Source organism: Gavialis gangeticus, unplaced genomic scaffold, assembly GCF_001723915.1.
Source record: "Gavialis gangeticus isolate Ggan-Ray unplaced genomic scaffold, GavGan_comp1, whole genome shotgun sequence".
Classification (NCBI taxonomy): Eukaryota; Metazoa; Chordata; order Crocodylia; family Gavialidae; genus Gavialis; species Gavialis gangeticus.
Genome location: NW_017728983.1, coordinates 3,859,168 through 3,878,504, shown reverse-complemented (window position 1 = coordinate 3,878,504; position 19,337 = coordinate 3,859,168). Strand labels below are relative to the sequence as shown.

The 19,337-nt window shown below is 50.6% G+C and overlaps 1 protein-coding gene across 2 annotated transcripts; it reads right to left on the bottom strand.

The window, feature by feature from the left end:
• Window positions 1-2,827: 2,827 nt before the first annotated feature.
• AMOTL2 (angiomotin like 2) lies at window positions 2,828-18,713 on the bottom strand. 2 transcript variants are annotated; one of them, XM_019513017.1, is made up of 9 exons: window positions 17,274-18,713; window positions 14,342-14,585; window positions 10,786-10,930; window positions 9,830-9,922; window positions 7,948-8,243; window positions 7,474-7,766; window positions 6,954-7,165; window positions 6,002-6,184; window positions 2,828-4,036 (listed from the first exon to the last, which is right to left on the bottom strand). In XM_019513017.1, exons 1-9 carry the CDS (start codon window positions 18,023-18,025, stop codon window positions 3,978-3,980), a joined length of 2,277 nt encoding a protein of 758 aa, XP_019368562.1. In that variant the 5' UTR covers window positions 18,026-18,713; the 3' UTR covers window positions 2,828-3,977. The 2 variants fall into 2 exon arrangements, with proteins under 2 accessions (XP_019368562.1, XP_019368554.1); XM_019513009.1 differs by having other exon boundaries at window positions 6,002-6,187; window positions 17,274-18,712.
• Window positions 18,714-19,337: the final 624 nt, after the last annotated feature.

Here is a 19,337-nt window from a genome sequence, read left to right as displayed (position 1 = left end):
TTGTATTAGATATGTGATTGTATTGGATATGCGAGATCTAATTGTATCGGGTATGTGATAGCTAATCAAAAAGATCACACCTACCCAAAGAACCTTGTCTGCCTATGTCCTTAGTCCAACATGGCTACAACCAACAACCCTAAAAAATGAGACAAAGCATTTCAAATGACTGGCAGGATTTTCACACTCGTATTTCCAGCTGTAAGCTCATCATCCACCCCTCCTTAATGACAGAAGAGCAAAGAGGGCATGGAGGAACTTTTCTGGACTCTCCACTCATTCTTGGTTGCCTCAAGTTTTGGATCCTCAGCTTAAAGGCACCCGGCTCACATCGTTCCTGAGGGACTTGAGAATGGCTTCCATTAACTCTCTGCTGGAGCATCTGCTCCCGAGTCAGTGGGGCATTTCTGAAAATCCCAGCCTGGGTGTCTTAACATCACGCCTGGGCAAGGGGCAAGGATCTTCAAGGCTGATGAAGGGCATCAGGTGCCTAAATTGACTTTTAAATTCATTGAGGGCTGGCTGCTGCACGCTCTTTGAAAAACTCAAAGAGTCCAAGATGGGCTTGAGCAGTGAATGTATTTGAAAATTGTGGCTAAGTCTTTTGAGTGCCCCAGCTAAAATTTCTCTTACCCCGTTTCATATGCAGGGAGTTTCTCTCAAGCCCTGCACAGTAAACTGAGAAAATACAAGTGCTGAAAGAAAGGGAAGCTTTTCACCGACAAGACTGTTCTCCTTTGTCACCATCACTCTTTGGTCATTGCCTGGCCCCATGGTTTTACCATTCTTTAAGAAAAAAACAAAAAACCCCAAACCTTAAAAACACCATTTTTATTTATTTATTTTTTAACACCACCCCTCTGAGTCTGAGAATAAAATAAAATAAAATAAAATAAAATAAAAATCAGACCGGCCTTTCCCTGCCCCCAAACTGGAGCTTCAGCACAGATATAATCCAATTTACTCCATGGGGAAACAACCTGCAGCCCATCTGGAGCAATTTGATCTCTGGGCACACATTTATCCTATCTCCGGCATCCCAACTATTTAGTTGGTCTAATAAAAGATACCGGATTTACCCAAAGAACCTTGTCTGCCTACATCCTTAGGCCAACACAGGTACAACCTACACCCCTTACCCCATCCCCTGCATTCCTGGGGCACAGAAGGTCATTTAAATTCACCACAAAAGAATCCTACTTGCTGCAGCACTTTGGCCCCGATTCAGGAGTGCACTTCAGCATAGCTTTAGGCCTGTGAGTCGTCTTATTGACTTTAACCGGGCTATGTATGTGTTCATGCTATTCTGAATCAGGGCCTGTCTTCTGAGTTTTTGTGCACCCAAGAATGTACTTATGCCACCATGTAACTGAAATACTGGTGGGCAGGTGGGTAGGACCCAGGTCCCGAGCCAGTGGTTTGCACATGGGACTTGGAAACCAAAATGTGCCTGTTTCACAAGTGGCTGTACATGCACCTCTTTTATCTGCACCTTATTTCCCCATGCCTGCACCTTTACAATTCCCAAAGTCTACTTGTTAAGCGAGGCAGACCCAGGCAGAACTGGTAGAGCGGGTTACCGGGGGGGTCCCATGTCATGCTCTCCATTTTTTTGCTCTACTTTTGCATATTGATTCTGGGTCTTTCAGGGTCCTTGCTGGCTTTTTGTGCGTGGGGGAGCAAAACGCCCAGCGCTACAGAGATTATTCTGCACTTCCTAGACTCACTCCTTCAGGAATGTGACTCTAGCAGTGAGATTTAGAATGCAGGCTCCTAAATCACTTGGGCATTTGGGAATTCTCTCTCAGGTGCAGAAATGCAGACAGCCTACTTGCTTAAAACCCCAGCTTCTCTTGCATGCGGTATGGCGTGAGAGAACACTACGCCTTTGTCAATATTTATTTTTTTTATTAAAATACTGTTATACCAAGTGGAATGCTACAGCAATCTCGGTATAGGGTGGCATAACAAAACAGCCAGGTTTACATTTAAATACTTAAGATAACTTAAAACGCACAAACAAAACCTCATTGTCTTTGGCAGAAAAAAAAAAAAGTTCACAGCACAAAAAAAATACTTAAAAAGAAATACCAATATTAATATAAAATATATTAAGTTGTTTTTTTTCTCTTTCATATTTTTGTTTTGTTTTCCTTGTTGTAAACAATGCACGTGAACCAAATGCATTTGTTACATGTCTGGGAGAGAAATATAAAAAAAATGCAGTTGTCCAGCAAATGCAGATGTTTAAAGAAGAAAGAAAGAAAGGAAGGAAAAAAAATATATATATATATATATATATCTATATATATGAAGGCCAAGGGTGGAAAGCTTCTGAGTTTAATGGATTGAGAACACTCATTAAAATCCAGATTGGCTACTGTCAGAAGCCAGCTGTCAGTAGACAAGGGCAGGCATGAGGATTGTGAATGGTGATAGGCAAGTATATCTTGGGAGGGATCCAGGAAAGGGGGACTGGACTCCCACACCGGACTCTGAGCCGTTTTTCCTCTCCGATTGCAATCAGATCTGCCTTCATTCCCCTTGTTTGTGTTTTTAGATAAACACCGTTCTTCTCCCTCCCTTTGCAGATACAAACAGAAGAACTGAAACACAACACATTGCTTCTGGTATTGCCAAAGACTCCCTCCTGCCATCCCTGACCCTCTGGAGCAGTGCCCACTTGCAGTCATGTGAACATTCCTCAAGCCGTGCACAAGCGCTGAACACCCAGGAGAGGGTCTGCAGCAGCTTGCCCTGGGAACACCTGACATAGCCCCACTGACTTTGATGGAGCTACTGGGACTCGAGGAGTTGCTTCCTGCTCCCCTCTGCCCACAAGACGGGCTCCTGAGCTAAAAAACATCCACGCATGCTCAGAGACATTTGGCTCAGGGTGAGTATTCAAACAAACAGAGGGGAAATTCCAGTTGAAGGAACCATGGGAAAGCGCCCCAAAGGAAATAGCCAAAGGACTCCAATGACAGATACACAGCTTCAGAGACAAACAGGATATGAAATGGAGGAAAAGGAACAGCACAGTACTGGAGACCTGGATGGAAGGCAGATGAGGGAGAAGCAAAAGAGAAGGGGAGAGATGGAGTAAGGGAACTGAAATGATAGATACAGGGCTTGCTTCTGTTGTACAAGACAAGGAGTTATTTACAGAGAACTTCCCCTTCCTCACACACTTCCCAATGACACGTACCCTGCGCTGCCTCCCCATCTCCCCCCAGCTACTGAGCAACCTCCTTAGGAAAATGCCAAATGCCTCTCGGATGCTAACTCTCACATCCCCCTCACCCACAGCAATTTCCAGTCCTCTTCAAGAGAAGCGTAGGGCAGAGCGGGGGATGAGATGAGGAGCAGGAATTCCATCCACACCAGCAGAATTCAAATGCTCCTTATTCCTGGTAGCTTCAAAGTGTGGAGCAGGTGCCACCAGCATGTCCAACAAAACCAGTCCTTCCAGTACCAGTTTCTAGCCATCCATGGCATGCCATTCTCCTCTGCCATCCACAGCTCAAGAGGCAGAGGAGAGCTCTGTACCTCTTCACTTTCAGCTTCTCTTTTCTCCTTTCCTGGGGATTTCCAAGGGCAAGGGGAGCTTGGAATAGTCTTTCCCAAGCCAAAGGCTTCAGTAGCACTGCCCAGCACTCTAGCAGGCTCTTCCTTCCAAGGGGCAGGTGAGATCCGGCTCTGCCACGATGGAAAGTGAGCAGCAGGCACAAATGAACATGGACATCAGCTGCGGCTTTGCTCCCAGCCCTCAGCTCATGGACTTGCTGTGATCTCTCCTGCGTACCCTCCCCCAGCCTTCTCTATCCATGAACTCACCACAAAATCATCAAGGGAGAACAAGTCCCAGCCAAGACTCCCAGTAACTGAAGGGCACTTGCACCAGCAGATGCTTTCCTCCGGTATGGCCAACATGGCCTGCAGGGGCAGAGAGGATAGTGGCCAGAACCAGCCCTCCCTTAAATCAAAATTTCTACCATGTCCGACAGGTCGAGGGTTCTGGCAGCAGTGAAGGTCTCTGCAAGAAAACAAAGTTGGGACTGTAAATACGCTGTGGCACCTTGACCTGATGCCAGCAGAATGGGGGCCCTGTGCACACTACAGAAATGCAAAAGACAAACTTTGCAGCTGAGCCCAACTTGAAAAGGAATCAAAAAGAGGTGAGAGACCCAGGTCCTATGTAAGTGATGAGAGATATGCAGGACCCATTTGAGAAACCATCATGGGACCTGTATTTCAGAGTGCAGAGGAATTACTGTTGGAAAATCCGGCCCATTTGGAAATCACTAGCTGCTTCTGTAAAGCTCTTCTACACTACCAAGCTCTCTCCTGGCAGCCTGCACTTCTACAGCCCATGCAGAGGCATCATCATCTGCACTGGGCCTTAATTCTAACCAAATGGGACATCAGATGAAACCCAGCTCCCTCTATTCATCCCACCAGGCCCTGGCCCCTCAAGCTGCCAAAGGCTGAGACCTTTGCTGGTCTCTTTCAACTGGTTGAAGGGCCTGGGGAGAGGCGGTGAGGGAGAGGTGCTGGGGGATTCTTCAGCACAGGGAGATCTATGCACAGTTAGTTGGGGGACGCAGCCTTGCAGACTCCATCCTCCAAACACCTTCAGGTTAAAAGCCTGATTCTCCTGCCAAAGGGAGGCAGGTATTAAGCCTGCTATGCGTCTGACAAGCTGGGTTTCCTTCAGGTCTCTGGCCCCAGAATGAAGCCATAAAGCAGTGGTCACCAGCCTGGGAATCCTAATCTACAGGTAGAGCTCAGAGCCTGATGGTAGATCCTGGGTTGGGGGAAAAGCTGGGTGTGCTCACATGTGCACACCCACTGCCCCCAGCGCCAGCAGGTCAATCTGTGGGGGAGAGAGGAGGTGGGGGCCAGACAGATGCCCCCGCAGTGAGTGGCTGACTGCGCGGCCCAGCCAAGAAGAGTAAGTGGAGCTGTAAGTGGAAGAGTAAGTGGAGCTGGCCAGGTGGTGGGAGGATTGGAGCCCAAGGAGGCTCCTCCAGGGGCGTGGGGGCTCCCTCCCAATCTCTGTGGGGGTGGAGGTGGCAGAGGCTGCTGCCACTGCGCCTCGAGTCCCGCTGCAGCTGGCCATGTGTGGGCATGGCTCAGCTCAGCAGCAGGGACTCACGTGGGGGTGGCCCTGGCCCAGCTGGGTCTGGGAAGATCTGGTCATCCAGGGGTGCGGGCACAGGCTGGTGGAGGCCCTGGGGGCCCATCCCCACCCCCCACTTGTGCTCAGGGTAAAGTGGACAGCCTGCAGCAGCACCCACCTTGTCCCGAGCACAGGTGGGGGGGCACAGGCCCCCAAGGCCTTTGCTGGGCTGTGCCCAGTGGCAGGAGCACCCCCCACACACGCCTCTGGACTGTGGAGAAGAGCCGACCAAACCAGGGCCCAACGCCACGTTCCTCTGCCAGGTGGGTGCAGCTCAGTGCAGCCACAGCACTGAAATGGGATCAGGCCCCGTCCCAACCAAGTCTGGAACACTCCACAGTCCAGAGGCGCATGGGGCACAGGGTGGGGGGCACGGTAGATCCTGGGGTGGCCTTTTGTTCAAAAAGTGATCTTCACTATAAAAAGGTTGGGGACCACTACCATAAGGAATAAAGAGAAACCCTGAGAGATGTTCCCCTCCTTTCCCTCTCCCTTCCTTTCTCTCTCATCCCTTTCCACCCTTTTTTTCCGGTCAAGACATTCCCAGTCTACTATGCCCGATGTGTCTCGTGCCTACAGTTAGTCCCTACCACAGCAGAGGCTGCACCCTGGCCAACAGGCTGCAGTACCCCACTTCCATGCTCTCCTCACAGCTATGCTGAGCTTGGCCAGCACTCAGGGCAGAGGGAAGGGAAGTTTCTGGATTTCCCACCTCACAAGAAACCTGTACTCAGATCTGTACACGTCAGAGTGAACAATGGCCCCAACTCTGTCTGGTGGGGACTGGGGGAAAGGGCAAACACAGCAAGCGGGACTTACCCAACGAGTTGGCTGCGCAGTTGCTGCCGTTGCGCTGGGGTTCGGGCCCATCGCCCTGAGTGCCCAGGATGCTCTCTGACACACCATCTGTCTGCGTGCTCCCATCTTTGCTGCCGTGCTTGGGGTGAAAGGGGAGAGGGCCGCAGGGAGGCGGGGTAGACATCTCTTCCATGGGAGCCTTGCCTGCTGAAGGAGAAACAAAAGCTGGCACCTTCAGTTGGAAAAGGTTTAAATGAGCTTTGCTTGATCTGGGCTTTTCCTAGGTCAAGTGGCACTGGCAGGGCACCCCTGTTCTCAGTGGTGGCAGATGACAGAACAAGGGGCAATTTCATAGTTTCATAGATTTAGGGTCGGAAGGGACCTAGTAGATCTTCTAGCCCGACCCCCCGCCAGGTCTGAAGTTGTAGCTCCAGCAGCTCTGCCCGCCAGCTACCCCCTGGGGGTATTACTGAGGTTGGATATTATGAAAAACTCTCACTAGGAAGGTGGTGAAGCACTGAAACAGGTTACCCAGATAGATTTTGGAATCTCCATCCTTGGAGGTTTTTAAGACCCAGCTAGACAAAACCCTGGCTGGGATGATCTAGTTGGGACTGGTCCTGCTTTGAGCAGGGGGTTGGACTAGATGTGGCCCCCCGAGGTCCCTTCCAACCCTCATGAGTCTGTGCCTGCCAACCAAACTAACAGTTCCCGTTATGTCTGGTGTTCCAAGCTGCTGTCCTCACTCTGCCTGAGGGACGTTGAACTCAAGCTGCTTGCTACCCAGAGCCCCCTTTGACTAGGTAACATCCTGGTGTGGGGGAAACGAATGCCACAGAATGGAAGCATTTTAGGAAGTGCCGCAGACCAAGGGAGCTCTAAGACAGGGCTTTAATACTGATCAGAGGGGTGAGCTTGCCACAAATGTCTCAGCTGCAGAATCCCCTCAGCACAGGCAAGACTCTCCACTCACCTGGACTCCCTCTGGAAGTAGCCTCATTCAGCCGCTCGCTGTGAGTATTGCCCTGCCAGCACTGGGCTCCAGAGGCTGCAAAGATGGATGGCACAGATTTGGCTGGCCTCAGGGCACCCTGCAGAGCCTTGCTAGGGTCCTTTCTTGAGCGCTGCTGCAGGACTTTGATGACCGCATCCTTCTCCAGGATTTGGGCATGAAGGGCTTTTAACCTGGAGGACACAAAAGCAATGCGCCAGGTGAGATGGAGCTATCAGCAGCCAGAGATCTGGCTGAAGGAGTTTGCAGAAGGCAAGGACAAGGCTTCAGTCATTTTGTGCCTGAAGCAGGCTTCATCCTTAACATTAGACCTTAGTCAATGCCCTGGCAAAGATGCCTGGTTTCCATGATGGCTGGCTAGTCAACAAGAGGCCAAGTCTGAAATGCTCCATGAGAAATTGTGTTAATTGCCCAATCAAAGGCTGACCATAATGGAAAGTGAATGGAAAATGGGCCCTGTGAAACCCAAGGCTGGGCATACCTGTTCTCCATCTCTTGGTGCTTGTGGTTGGCCAACAAGAGATCCTCATTGAAGCTGTTGTCAGGGGAGTGGCGCGGGGAGTGGTTGATGATCGTGGTGTCCCGCTGCGCAGCAGCAGTGGCAGCAGCATCCATGGCAAACTGCCTCATGGTGCACTCCTCCAGGTACTTCTGCTCCCACTTGGTCATGTCTGCCTCCAGGGCTAGGATCTTCTCCTCCTTCTCCCTCACCTGCTCAGAGAGCACCTGGGCACTCAGCTCAGGGGATCCTCCACTTGTGGCTCCCACTTGCCTCTGCATTGGCAAAGAAAAACCCATGCATGGTGTGAGTCTGCCCCATGGAGAAGGGGCCCGTGGGCCTGACCAGCAGGCTCTTGAACAACGAGACACTGCACATTCTTTACCACCTTCTTCCTCAAGCATCTGGAACTGCCCCTGCTCCCATTCCCTAGCCTCCATAAGCTCCCTTCCTCACCTGCTGAGCCCGCAGCATCTTCAGCTCCTGCTCCAGGCGGGTGCGGAGACGCAGTTCCAGCTGCTCCCGCTTCTCACAGGCAGCCTGGAGCTGGCCCAAGGCCTGCTGCAGCCTCTCCACCTTCTCCACGTATGCCCTCTTCTTCCTCAGCTCATCCTCGGTCTTGGCAGCCCGCGCCTGAGCATTGCTCAGCGCTTGCTCCAGCAGCTCTGCCCGCCGGCGCTGGTCCTCGTTGGCGCTGCGCAGCAGCAAAATCTCCCGCTCCAGCTTCTCCTTCTCCTGCTGGTGCTCGTAGTCTGGAAAAGGCACCAGGAGCAATGGTGTTAAGGCTGAGTGCAACAGTGCTAAGGCTGAGAGAAAGGCACATACTCCCAGTTTCCCCAATTTCCTCCCAGTGTGCGACTGGCAGATGCTGCCTCAGAGCTGTCCTGCCAGTACACTAACCCAGGGATAGACCGAGGGAAGTGTCTCCTGCCCCACCTACCCCACCTACGGAGACCAAGAGGCTCCTCAGGCTCTCTCAGACAGACATCAGATATGGGGGCGGGGAGGGTCCAAAAGGGATGTTCCCTGCCATACTGTGCCTTCCTTACATTCTGACACCACTGCTATTCTGGTCCCAGAGCCACTCCTCAACTCCGTCTGCCACCTGGCTACCCCCTGAGGCCAAGAACTGAAATGGCCCTGTCACTGACTGCCTTGGGAAATAATCTCAGGGCTCACCCCTCAGCTCACACAGCAGGGACTGCACCCCTGGGATTTTGGAGATTGGATGCTAGTCCCTGTTCTGCCACTGACCAAGTCATTCTCCTGCTCTGTGCCTCAAGCTCTCCTGCCTGTAAAATTAAGCCAGTGATACTGCTCCCCTTGTAAAAGCTCTTGGGAGAGCTGGGTGGGCAGGTAGAGGAACAAGTTCATGGTGGGCAAGACTGAAGCTCTGTGCAAGAAGCCAGCATTATCTGCCCAAAGCCCTGGTCCATTCCATCCCCCTCTTATCCAGTTATCAATGGGCACTGCTGTGCCACTGACTTCAAAGGAGTTTCGTTGCTTTACACTAATTGTGGATTCAGCCTACAGTGAGTATGTTTTAAGTGACAACTCCCTTCCCCCTGCCCAGCCAAACAGGGCGACAGGGGACTCTCAGAGGGTGCCTCCATGGTCATGAAGCAGTGCATGCTCCGAAATGAAAGAACAAGACCACCGGTTAAAACTATGTAGTGTTCCCTCTGCCTTTCTTTCCAAACTGAATTGCAAATTCTGCAACTGCATTAAACTGTTATGTTCTGCATGCAGCCAGGCCTGAGACTGAGGGACTAAGGCAGGTGGTAAGAGGGGAATTGCATGGCTGTGGGCCCTTTTTGCTTCTTGGGCATGGTGGACATCCTGCTGCTGCTCATGGGGGCCCACACAAGCCAGGAAGAGAGTGCCTAGCTCATTCTTAGCCTCCAGCAAAAAAAAAGTTTTCTTCTTTTTAAAAAAAAAAAGCAAAACAATAGAGAAAGCGAGAAAACCTCGGCCTGGGACTGAGAGTGGAGGGAGTATGAGCTGAGCTGGAACAGCCTGAACAGCCTCTGGAATGCTAGGAATCCAGGTCACACCGATGGCTGCTGTGATTAATGGCTCTCTTTTAAGTGCCAAGAACAGCTTTAGCTCTCCCTGGGGAACGGCAAAAAGCTTCCAAGAGAGGATCCGCCTCCTTTTCTATCTTAAAGGGACCTTACTCACCCTCCCAAAAAACCCTCTGTGAAAAATGTGCCAATCATGCCCTTATCTGCTGGAACGATTTACAGCAAAGGGCTCGTGACAGAGAGAGCAAGAAAGGCTCAACCAGACAGTTCTGCAAGCCACATCCATGAGGTTTTGGCATGGAGTGGGCACTCACTTTGTGCCAGGAGTTTTGCGACAGTCCCTTGGTTGCCTTCTTGGTTCTCCTGGTTCTTGCTGGCCAGCTGTTTGTTTGCAGATTCCAATCGTTCTGTTTTCAATTTAAAAAAAAAAGAATCAGACATATTTTCAGAGTTTGCTTAATGGGGAGCAGCCTGGTTCCTGGAAGAAACCAGTATTATTATGAATTCATCTCACAATGCGTTCCACAAACTGATCTACCAGGAAACAATTTAGCCTAGAGAAGAGAAGACAGGGGATTTGATACCAGTCTTCAAATACCTGAAGGGTGATTACAGAGAGGATGGGGATGGGCTTTTCTTTGTAGCTGTAGGGGACAGGGCAATGGCCTCCAGCTGTAGCAGGAGAAATTTAGGTTGGAGATTAGGAGGAGCTTTCTGACTGCAAGGCTGGTCAAGCATTGGAACAGGCTGTCCAGAGAAACTGTAGAATCTCCATCCTTGGAAAATTTCAAGAGCAGGCTGGACACACATATGACTGGATGGTTTAGGCAGAGATGCTCCTGCCTTGAGCAGGAGGCTGGACTAAATAAGCTTATGAGATCCCTCTTCCAGCCCTACTTTCCTATGATCCTATGTCCGGAGACAGACTTTGCTGGGGGACTTGTTCATGACAGGTGACTCTCTCTAGTCAGAGAGAAGTAGGTATTGGCTGGTGCTTCTTGGGCAGAAGCACATGTGACCTTGACACGGGTGACCTTGTGGGGCCACATATGGGGCCATGCACTGAACAAGGATCTACATACTGGGGAAGAATGGTTGTTTGAGTGTTATCTGGGATGCAGAGGGAGCAGCAATGTGGGTAACCTCAGCCCAGACCAAGGCCTGATTATAATCATTATCTTCTCTTGGTATGAAAGACAGTCTAAAAATAAGCAGGCCCCAGAAATTCCCTGCTCCCTCTTCCCTGTCTGAGGCTGCCCCAGCATCCTACCTTTCAGATCCCGGTTGAAATCTTGAAGCCGACGCATCTCCCCATCCTTCTTGTTCCTCATGGTTTTCTCCAATGCTTCTCGCTTGGAAGAAGCCTTCATCAGGTTCTCATAGTCCTCCGAGATCCGCTGAATCTCTGTCTCCAGCTAAGGAAGAGGGAAACAATGGAGTGACATTAGATATTTGTAGTATGAGGCAGAAAAGTGGAAGAGGACAGTAGGTCACCACCATGTCTGCAGTGTGACGTGCACTGCAACACACTGGGGCTGCTGAGGATTAGTAAATTGGTCTTTTCAGTTGCCAAGACCTAGGTTGGAGCTTGGTGGTTGGCGATGAGTTTGGTGAAATGGTGTCACCCTCCTCTTCATGGATGTGGGTCAGGAGTGAAGTGCACATTGGCAGACAGACAGCACATAGTGAAGGCTGTATGCTGCCTGCCTGTACTTGCTGCCTGCCCTGAGCCAGTGTTCCTTGTTTGTAATTGCTACTTACACTTAAATAAAGTAATAACAAAGACTTTCTCTCCACCTCACAGAAAACCCCAAGCACAACCCAAGCTGAGAGATGCCACCCACAAAGCGCTTGGCTAGCTGTCCTTAGTGTCTATGATAACCTGCTAACCCACTATGCACTTGTTCCTCTACCTGCCCACCCAGAATGCTCACCAAAATCATGACACTGTTTCGGGACTTCAGACCTTGTTTTTGTTTTTTGGGGGTTTTTTTAATTTAGATGGTACCTCTTAAAAAGCACCAGGCAGAATAAAACTCCCAAAGATTCAGACTGGTTTTTCCTCCACTCCTCAACTTGCTGGCTTGCACCAGAGAAGCATTTTCCCCCTTTCTCTCCTGTGAGGAAGCCCCTCCAAGACCATCTCAGGTCAGGGAATTGCTTTGCTTTATCCCACAGGAATAACTGAAATGTGCTGAAAAGTCCTCATATTCTCCTGGGTGAGATGCTTCACACAGAGATGGAGAAGAGAAGGTGCCCTAGGCTGGGTTGAATCACAGTAATAAAGACTTCTAGTACACAGTCCCACCTCTTTCTAGCTCTGGGCCTGGCCCCAGAATGGGAGTGGGGATGCTTTTGGAGCACTTTACACACAGAGAAATACTGGAATATTGTAGCAGCAAAGCATTCCTGGCATATCTGCACCTATGCCGGGCAAGATGTGCTTTGCAGTGATCTAGTAAAATTGCCCTTTACAGGTGAAACAAGCTAGACCGGTAAGAGTGCATTTTTGTTGGCTTAATTGCATCTATACCAGGGGCTTCTGCCGGCATATCTGTCGGTCAAAGGTCACTCCTCTTCACACCCCGCCTGAGAGCTATGCTGGCAGAAAGTTGCAGCATAGCTCTGGTCCATGCCTGCACTTGTCTCGTGGAAAATTCAGGCTCTTCTCCCCCATCCAGAAAGAGCACAGGCCAACTGCAGATGCTGCCTCAGCCTGACGACGGGTGTCTGTGCCTAAAAGCTTGCAAAGAAGAATTTTTTCCAACTATTTGAGTTGGTCTAATAAATGATATCAGATTGACCCAAAAAACCTTGTCTGCCTATGTCCTTAGACCAACGTGACTACAACCTACACCCCTGGCTCTTATCCCTGTAATTCGAATGGATCCAGGGATGGAGCAGGGTTGAGGAATCCATGCAGGTAAGCGTGTGCTTTATGGACAGTGTCCCAGCTTGTCCCCACCACCAATGACCTCAATTCTGTCTCGCACAGGTGGTCTCCTGCTCTCCTGACCCAGGACTCACTTTCACCTCTCCCCCCCACCCCAGTCCTGGCACATGCTCCCTGCCTCCCCACCTCTGCAGCCCTGGCACATGCCTCTCCTGTTGCCAGAAGCCCTCCCAACTGCCCATTTGTTCTGCAAGGAGTGACTTTCCCCTTGGCTGAGGCTGGGCTGGAACAGGCCTCCCCTTGTGTGCCTCTGCACAAAGGCCTTTCTGTGGCAACCCAGCACAGACCCTAAGAGGGAGGGACAGGCAGAGAGAGGGCCCAACTGTTAATAGAGATGGTGAATGGACTCTTTTTTTTATCCATTCAACAACTGCCTCAGCTGAGGACCTGTTGTGCTGTGTGCTTCTGAGCCACAGCTGTTTAAAGGGGTGGGAGAAGGAGGGAGAAAGCAAGTGACAGGGGGAGAGATTAAAAAATTAGAGGGGATGAATTTTCACAACAGCTGTTTGGTTCTTCTCCAGACAAAAATCAAAACCAAAAAACAGCCAGAAAGTGCCTTTAAAGAGAAGCAAGGAAGCCGGGACTCTGAAGGGATTTTTCTTTTCCCTGGGTCTCATCTTATACAGACACTTTTCCCAGTGGAACTGCACCCGCTTTCAACAGCATCCAGTGAAAACAGCTCCCTTATAACCCAGAAACACATGTCCCAAACAGAGGAGGCAGTGCCTGGTCTGTCATCCTGGAGGGAATCTGAGGTGCCCTGTCCCTAACAAATCTTCACTAGGTGGCAACAGCCAGGAGCTCAACTGCTATCCCCATCAGAGATACTGCACAATGCTGGATTGTCCCCTTGGGATGCAGCAGGGATTGGGAAGTCCCATGTAGCCACCTGTACCCAGTGGTGCTGGGATCAGCGTGCATGTGGGGACAGTATGTGGGGGCTGACAACTGCTCTGAGACCCCCAGGCTGTTGCACTGAGAGGTGGCCCCTGGCTCAGGTCTCAGTGAAGGCAATGGGAGCTTTACCACTGCCTTCAGTGGGAACAGGGCTAGGGCAGAGCTGAGCTCTATTGAAAGCTCCACCCCTCCTGGCTCCTCTGGGGTTGTCCAGCTGGGTGAGCAATGGGCAAGGTTGAAGGGTCCCAGAAAAACTCAGAGTGATTCCAAATGTAAGCAGCATCATGTCTTCCCTGTCCCCACCATATCTGGTTTCTCAGGAGGAGGGTGGACAGTGCAGCTCCTTCCCATTTCACTGGTGACTGGTTGAGTGTAGGGCTAAGGAAAGCAGAAGGCCTGGTAGAACCAGGCACTATGTACGCAGGAGCTGAACCAACTTCCTCCAGAGCGTTGTCAAAACCCTTCTATCATGTCCCCAGGGGACTCCTTTCTATCCACTTTCATGGATCCCCTTCCTGCATAACTGCCAGGGTCCTCAGTCCTGGTATAAAGTATGATGCCAGGTGCATCATATCTCTTTCAGTCTGTAACAGCCAGGCAGGCAGGAGGGGTCTGGCCCTGGTTCTAGGCAAAAGCTCTGGATTGACACACAAAGGGCAGCTTCGGGAGATAACAGTCTTGACAGAGGCTCCTTGTTCAGTGTTAGCAGAAAACCATTCATCTGCTAAAGGACCACAGGCCTGCCTTGTCCTGAACAAAGCCTGCCTGCCCATTGGACCCTGCTGTTCTCTGAGGAAAGCACTGATGCCCCCTTTCTAAGACATGTTTCAATCATCGTTTAGTGGTGAAATGCATGCTGAGTCCCCCTGGCAATCCAACTGCCCAGGGGTCTTAGCCTGCCCACTGCTTTGCAACAAGGGCTTTGGCAGAGCATACCATTGGCAAGACCCTGGCAATGCTAGCTCTGTTCATTTACCTTCTGGATGCGGCTCGCTTTCTCGCTGTAGCTCTCAAGCTCCCTCCGTAGCTTCTCATTCTCTCTCAGCAGCTTCTCATTCTCTCTCAGCACAGTCTCCATCTGGGCCAAGTGGCTACTAGCAGAAGCAGCTTGGGCTGTCATCAAGGCCTCCATCCCAGCTGGAGTGAGAGACCCCAGTGGATTATGGCACAGCGAAGCCTGCTGTGGCAGGAAAGCCTGGGGCAGGTGGGCCTGCATCACCCTGGAAAATATTTTTAAAAAAATGGTGAATACACAGGCCTGTTGACACTGCTCTTCACCCACTGTGTGCACTTTCAATGAATGGATGGAAGGTGAAGAGCTGCACAGCTATAGCTCCACTGACCCCCAGAAATGTTTTAAGGCCCCGGTGCTGCCCTAGGATGGGGGGCAGTCAGAGCTGCAGACGATACCTCTGCACACAGGCACGTGAGGACAAAAGCTGGCACTGGAACACTGAAAATACTCTGCAGGACAGTCATTGCAGAATACCCCCAGGGGAATATTTAAAGAGCTCCTGATGTATCTTTCAAGCAGGGGTGAGGCACAGCAGCCCTTAGCACATCTGACAGAGAGAGAGCGAGAGAGCGCGCAGGGTTTTCAAAGCAGGCCAGACTATCTCTGCCCTCTGATATAAGTGCTCCAATGGGAGCAGATGTCAGGTAGAGAACTGCTGAGATCTCTTCAAAACCCCACCTGAACCTAAATAACACCCTTACAATTCACTCTCCAGTAAAAGAATCTGGGGAAAGTTTTTGAAAGCATTTGAACAAATGAGGGTGAATAAGTCCCGTTTCCCAAAGGTCCAGATAATTAATAGATAGTATTTAAGCAACCAGATGCAGATGACCCCTAGTAGGCAAACCAGGCATCGAAATATGTTTCAATATGGGGTCTTAAGAGACCAAATCCTATTGATCTTCACCACCAACTCGTCCTCTAAATGTCTAAGCTGTTTTTGAAAATGGGAAGTGAGTGCTCAAGTCACTTCAGTGCTTTAAAAAAAAAAAGTGTTACCCCTTATTTCTAAGCTATGTTTAAAGAGAGACCTTGTACCACCCAACCCCATCCCAGCACTCAGAGAAAGGAACTTATTTGCCAAAGCTAAGCAGTGACAAATCTTTAAATCTCCACAGCACTGCCCCACTCTCCTGGTGAACTCTAGGAAGTTAAGGATGCCTTGCTCCCCCCTAAGGCGATTCCTGATCAGCAGGCCCACCCTGTATGCAACTCATATACGTTTTACCTTACCTAGTTTGTGTCGCAAGAGCATGCTAAGCATATCAAATGCAGGCGTACGTCTCCCACACCTCCCCCATCAACACACAAAACAACTGCTCCGAGCTCCTAGACACTGTCTTTGGTGGCAGCTTGGAATTCCCAGAATTTAATATGGCTGCTGTATGGGATGGGAACTGTACCGGATTTAACCAAGGTCTGGTCTGGGAAGGCTTATTTAAACGTGGGTCTGCATTCTTGTGAGATGATTCGGTAGCAAAAAAGAATAAATACATTTTCCTTTCTGCTTGTGACCCCCTCCCCTCTTTGTTCCCTCAAAGAGAGAGCATTTCCTGCCGGAGATGCTATCTCTTCCTGCCAGCATTCATTCTGACTTATCCAGCAGCAGGAACCCATATGCACTCTCCTCCACCTTTCCCAACTATGCAGCTTGTTAAGAAGTCACTGGGAGCCCAAGCAGCTACCAAATGGGGGGCAGTAGGGACAGGACACAACACCTCAAAGAGGTAACTAAAGTTTGGTTTCTCCCCTGTAACTCTGTTCTTTCCCCCATTTTAAGTAACCACAGACACTGTTTATAATGTGATCAAACTCCCAAGCAAACTGAAATGAGCAATGCTTTGTGCAGGCTAAGAACTACAGCAGCAGACCCGCATCGTTAGCAGTGCAGGGTGTGAGACAAGCCAAGCTGGGGCATGCTAAGGTACTTGATGCACTGTCATCTTCCCCACCACCTCTTAACAACCCTTCACTGAGACAGCCAAAAGAAGAGGAGCCTTAACTCATTTTATTGGAATTACCCTGGTGTAATAGAGAGCAGAATTTGACTAAGGTTGCAATGGAGGCAAGTAAGGTTGGATTTGGTCTCTGGTGTTTGCAAAGTGGACAACAGCATGGTATCAATGGCACCGCACACAGCTGCTTATAAGCTTGTAATGACCAAGTCTGACCCCAAGAAAGCTCGTGCTATTCTATACTCAGCACTATCATCAGCTCCCACAGTCCACAGGCTACTTATGAGACAGTAACTGCACCCTCCTTCTGCCCTCCCAGGGCAGGATTGGTACTTGTCCATGTAGCGGGGGGGGTAACTGCATTTTCTTTTCATCATTGCACAAGCCTGTTCCAAATCTAGCCATTTCCTGATTCAGTTCCAGTTCCTAAATCAACCAGAAATTCCACTCATCACACCAGGGGAAAGGGCTTTTAAGAACAGTTTAATTTTCAGAGCCAGTGGGCCAAATGTAACCCTACTCTAGCCTCACCTGAGATGCACGTAGCTTTAAAAGCATGATAAAAAGTAAATGCCCATATTCTCTGCCCCTCCATATCTGCCAGCACTTCCAGATTTGGGGAAGTATCCACAGAACTGGAGGAAAGTGAGGACTGGCACAATTAGCAGAAGACTGTAGAGTCCCTGCCTCCTCTCCTTATTCTGCAACGCTGGTCTTTCTCTGCTTATGCACAAAGCCTTGGGCATAAGAATGCATCGGAGGGCAACAGCCAAGGTTCTTCCTGGGAGCCATGTGGGTCAGCAGAAAGTTACCCAGCACTTTTTCTATTCGTCTTTTCCAGGGCTATGACAACTGACTACCCCCAGGACTGCAGGGATTGGCAACGCAATGCTGTTCTGTTGCGGATGGTGAGGTGCAATATATATGTCGTTGGTTACCTGACTTCAGGGTGCTGATACCCTGGGCCATCCCTGGAGCAAGGCCTGGGACCTGCCAGGTAGCTGACCGAGGGCTCCTGGGAGGGCAGAATGTAGGGGTATTCTGGAGGGGGCCCCCGTGGCTCCATCCCCTCGGCATGCTGGCCTCTCAGAGCAGACAGCTGGTAGTGCCTCGAAAGCTGAGGATAGCTGTGGGAGGAACTCATGTGGTTCTGGGCCTTGGCTCCGTTCCTCTCCAGTGACATCTGCATGAGGCGTTCGCTCAGCGACCTCACGTGACCGTGCTTCAGATCCTTCAGGGACTCGTCCTGGCGCTTGCTGCTGCTGTCGGCGGCATAAGCTCTGCGCTGGCCTGTCTCGGCGTGAGCCCCTGAGCTGGCCACCCCTGCCTGCTGTCCCCCTCGCTGCGAGGCGTAGTACTGGGAGTGGGCCTTGGCCTCCTCATAAGTGGGCAGCTCCTCGCCTTTGTGCTGTGGCTGGTAGAGCCGGTACAGGTTGTTCTCCAGGTAGATGTGGTCAGAGTGATGCTCCTGGCCCTGGGGTTCCTGCCGGGTAGACTGCTGCACCATATGGCTCTCTTCTTGTGTAAGGCTCTCCAGGGAAGAGCGAGGGCTGCTGCTGCTTCCTCCTCCACGCAGGGCCTGCTGCTGAATCGCCAGCAGCGTGCGGTTCTCCGTAAGGTTCCCATATCTCAGCTGCTCCTGGATGAGCCGGTGCAGGACTGTCCCAGAGGAATCCTCTGCTGTCCTCATCTTTGGCTACTCAATCGGCAACCAGTGCTCCCAGTGGGAAGAGATGATACAGTCCCACGGATCTAGCAGCGAATGGCCACTGTGAGGAGCCTGCAAGAGAAGGAAATTAAAATCAGAAGACAGCTCTTGCAGTCAGGCAAGAAGGAGCAACGTTTTTTTCATAGCATATCTTCAGAGAGTTGCATTTTTCCAGAAAGCCACTGCAGCATTCTGGCCCTGAAAGAAACTGCCTCTCCTTTCGTCCCATCCGATGGGAGCTACGATAGGGGAGGAGAGGGATTCTGAGCAATGCTTATATGCTCATACCCTGGGACCAGCAGAGAATTACAGCTAATTCTGCGGGGGGTCATTTACAACCAGGGAACTTCAGCTTCAGCTCCTGTCCTAAGCACTGTAGCCTGCCTTGCGGATGCTGGAAGTGGACCAAATCATGCAGGTTCAACTCCAAGGGAACCCACTTCTCTTACAGGACAGCACCCTACTCAGCTGCTCGCTGCTCCATTACATCCCATCTTGTCCAAAATGTCCTGACCTCAGCTTGCTCAAGAGGCGACCTTGGGTGGGGAGTGAGGAATGTCGCTGAACAGGGAACTTCTGTGGGGAACTTCGCTGGCTTCCTATTGTTACACAGAGCCTTGGCGCACTGGCTTTGCCTGGGACTTGAAGCACAAACAGTGCACTCGCAGTCCAGTGCAAATAGTCTGTACAGCTGTATTTACCACCTTGGAAAGAAGTGCTTATGGACCTAGTAAAAACACCTGAATTTGGTGCATCTATCTGCAGGTGCACGCACACATGCACACAAAGGCTAGGTAACAAAGAGAACCACGGCAGGGAAAAGTGGGAATTGCTGCCTAAGAAATCCAGTCCATCTGCTGGGGCAAGTCAAATTCATCCCCTTAAATAGCAGATCCTGCAGTTCGGGGAAACTGCAGCATTGATAATGGAGGCAGGGAAGAGATTTTATTAACTGCAGTGAAAGATGTGCTCTCGCCTACACTGAACTGGGCTGTGCTGGGCAGCCCCAGAGGCATACCAGCACATGATATGCCTCTTCCCTGTGTTACCAGCAAAACAGGACAAATGCTACAGTCCACCTCACACAAGGACTTTGGTATAAGAGGCATTTGTCAAATGCGGACCATAAATTAGCCTTTTTAAACACAAGCTTTGGCAAACCCCAAGATCATTATGCACCCAGGTGACACTTTGTGAACCATCTCCAGAGACTCTAATCGCCCAAACGAATAAACCTCCGCAGCTATGCTTGCAAACATTGCAACACCGGGTGCGCAAAAGGGAGAAGTGGACT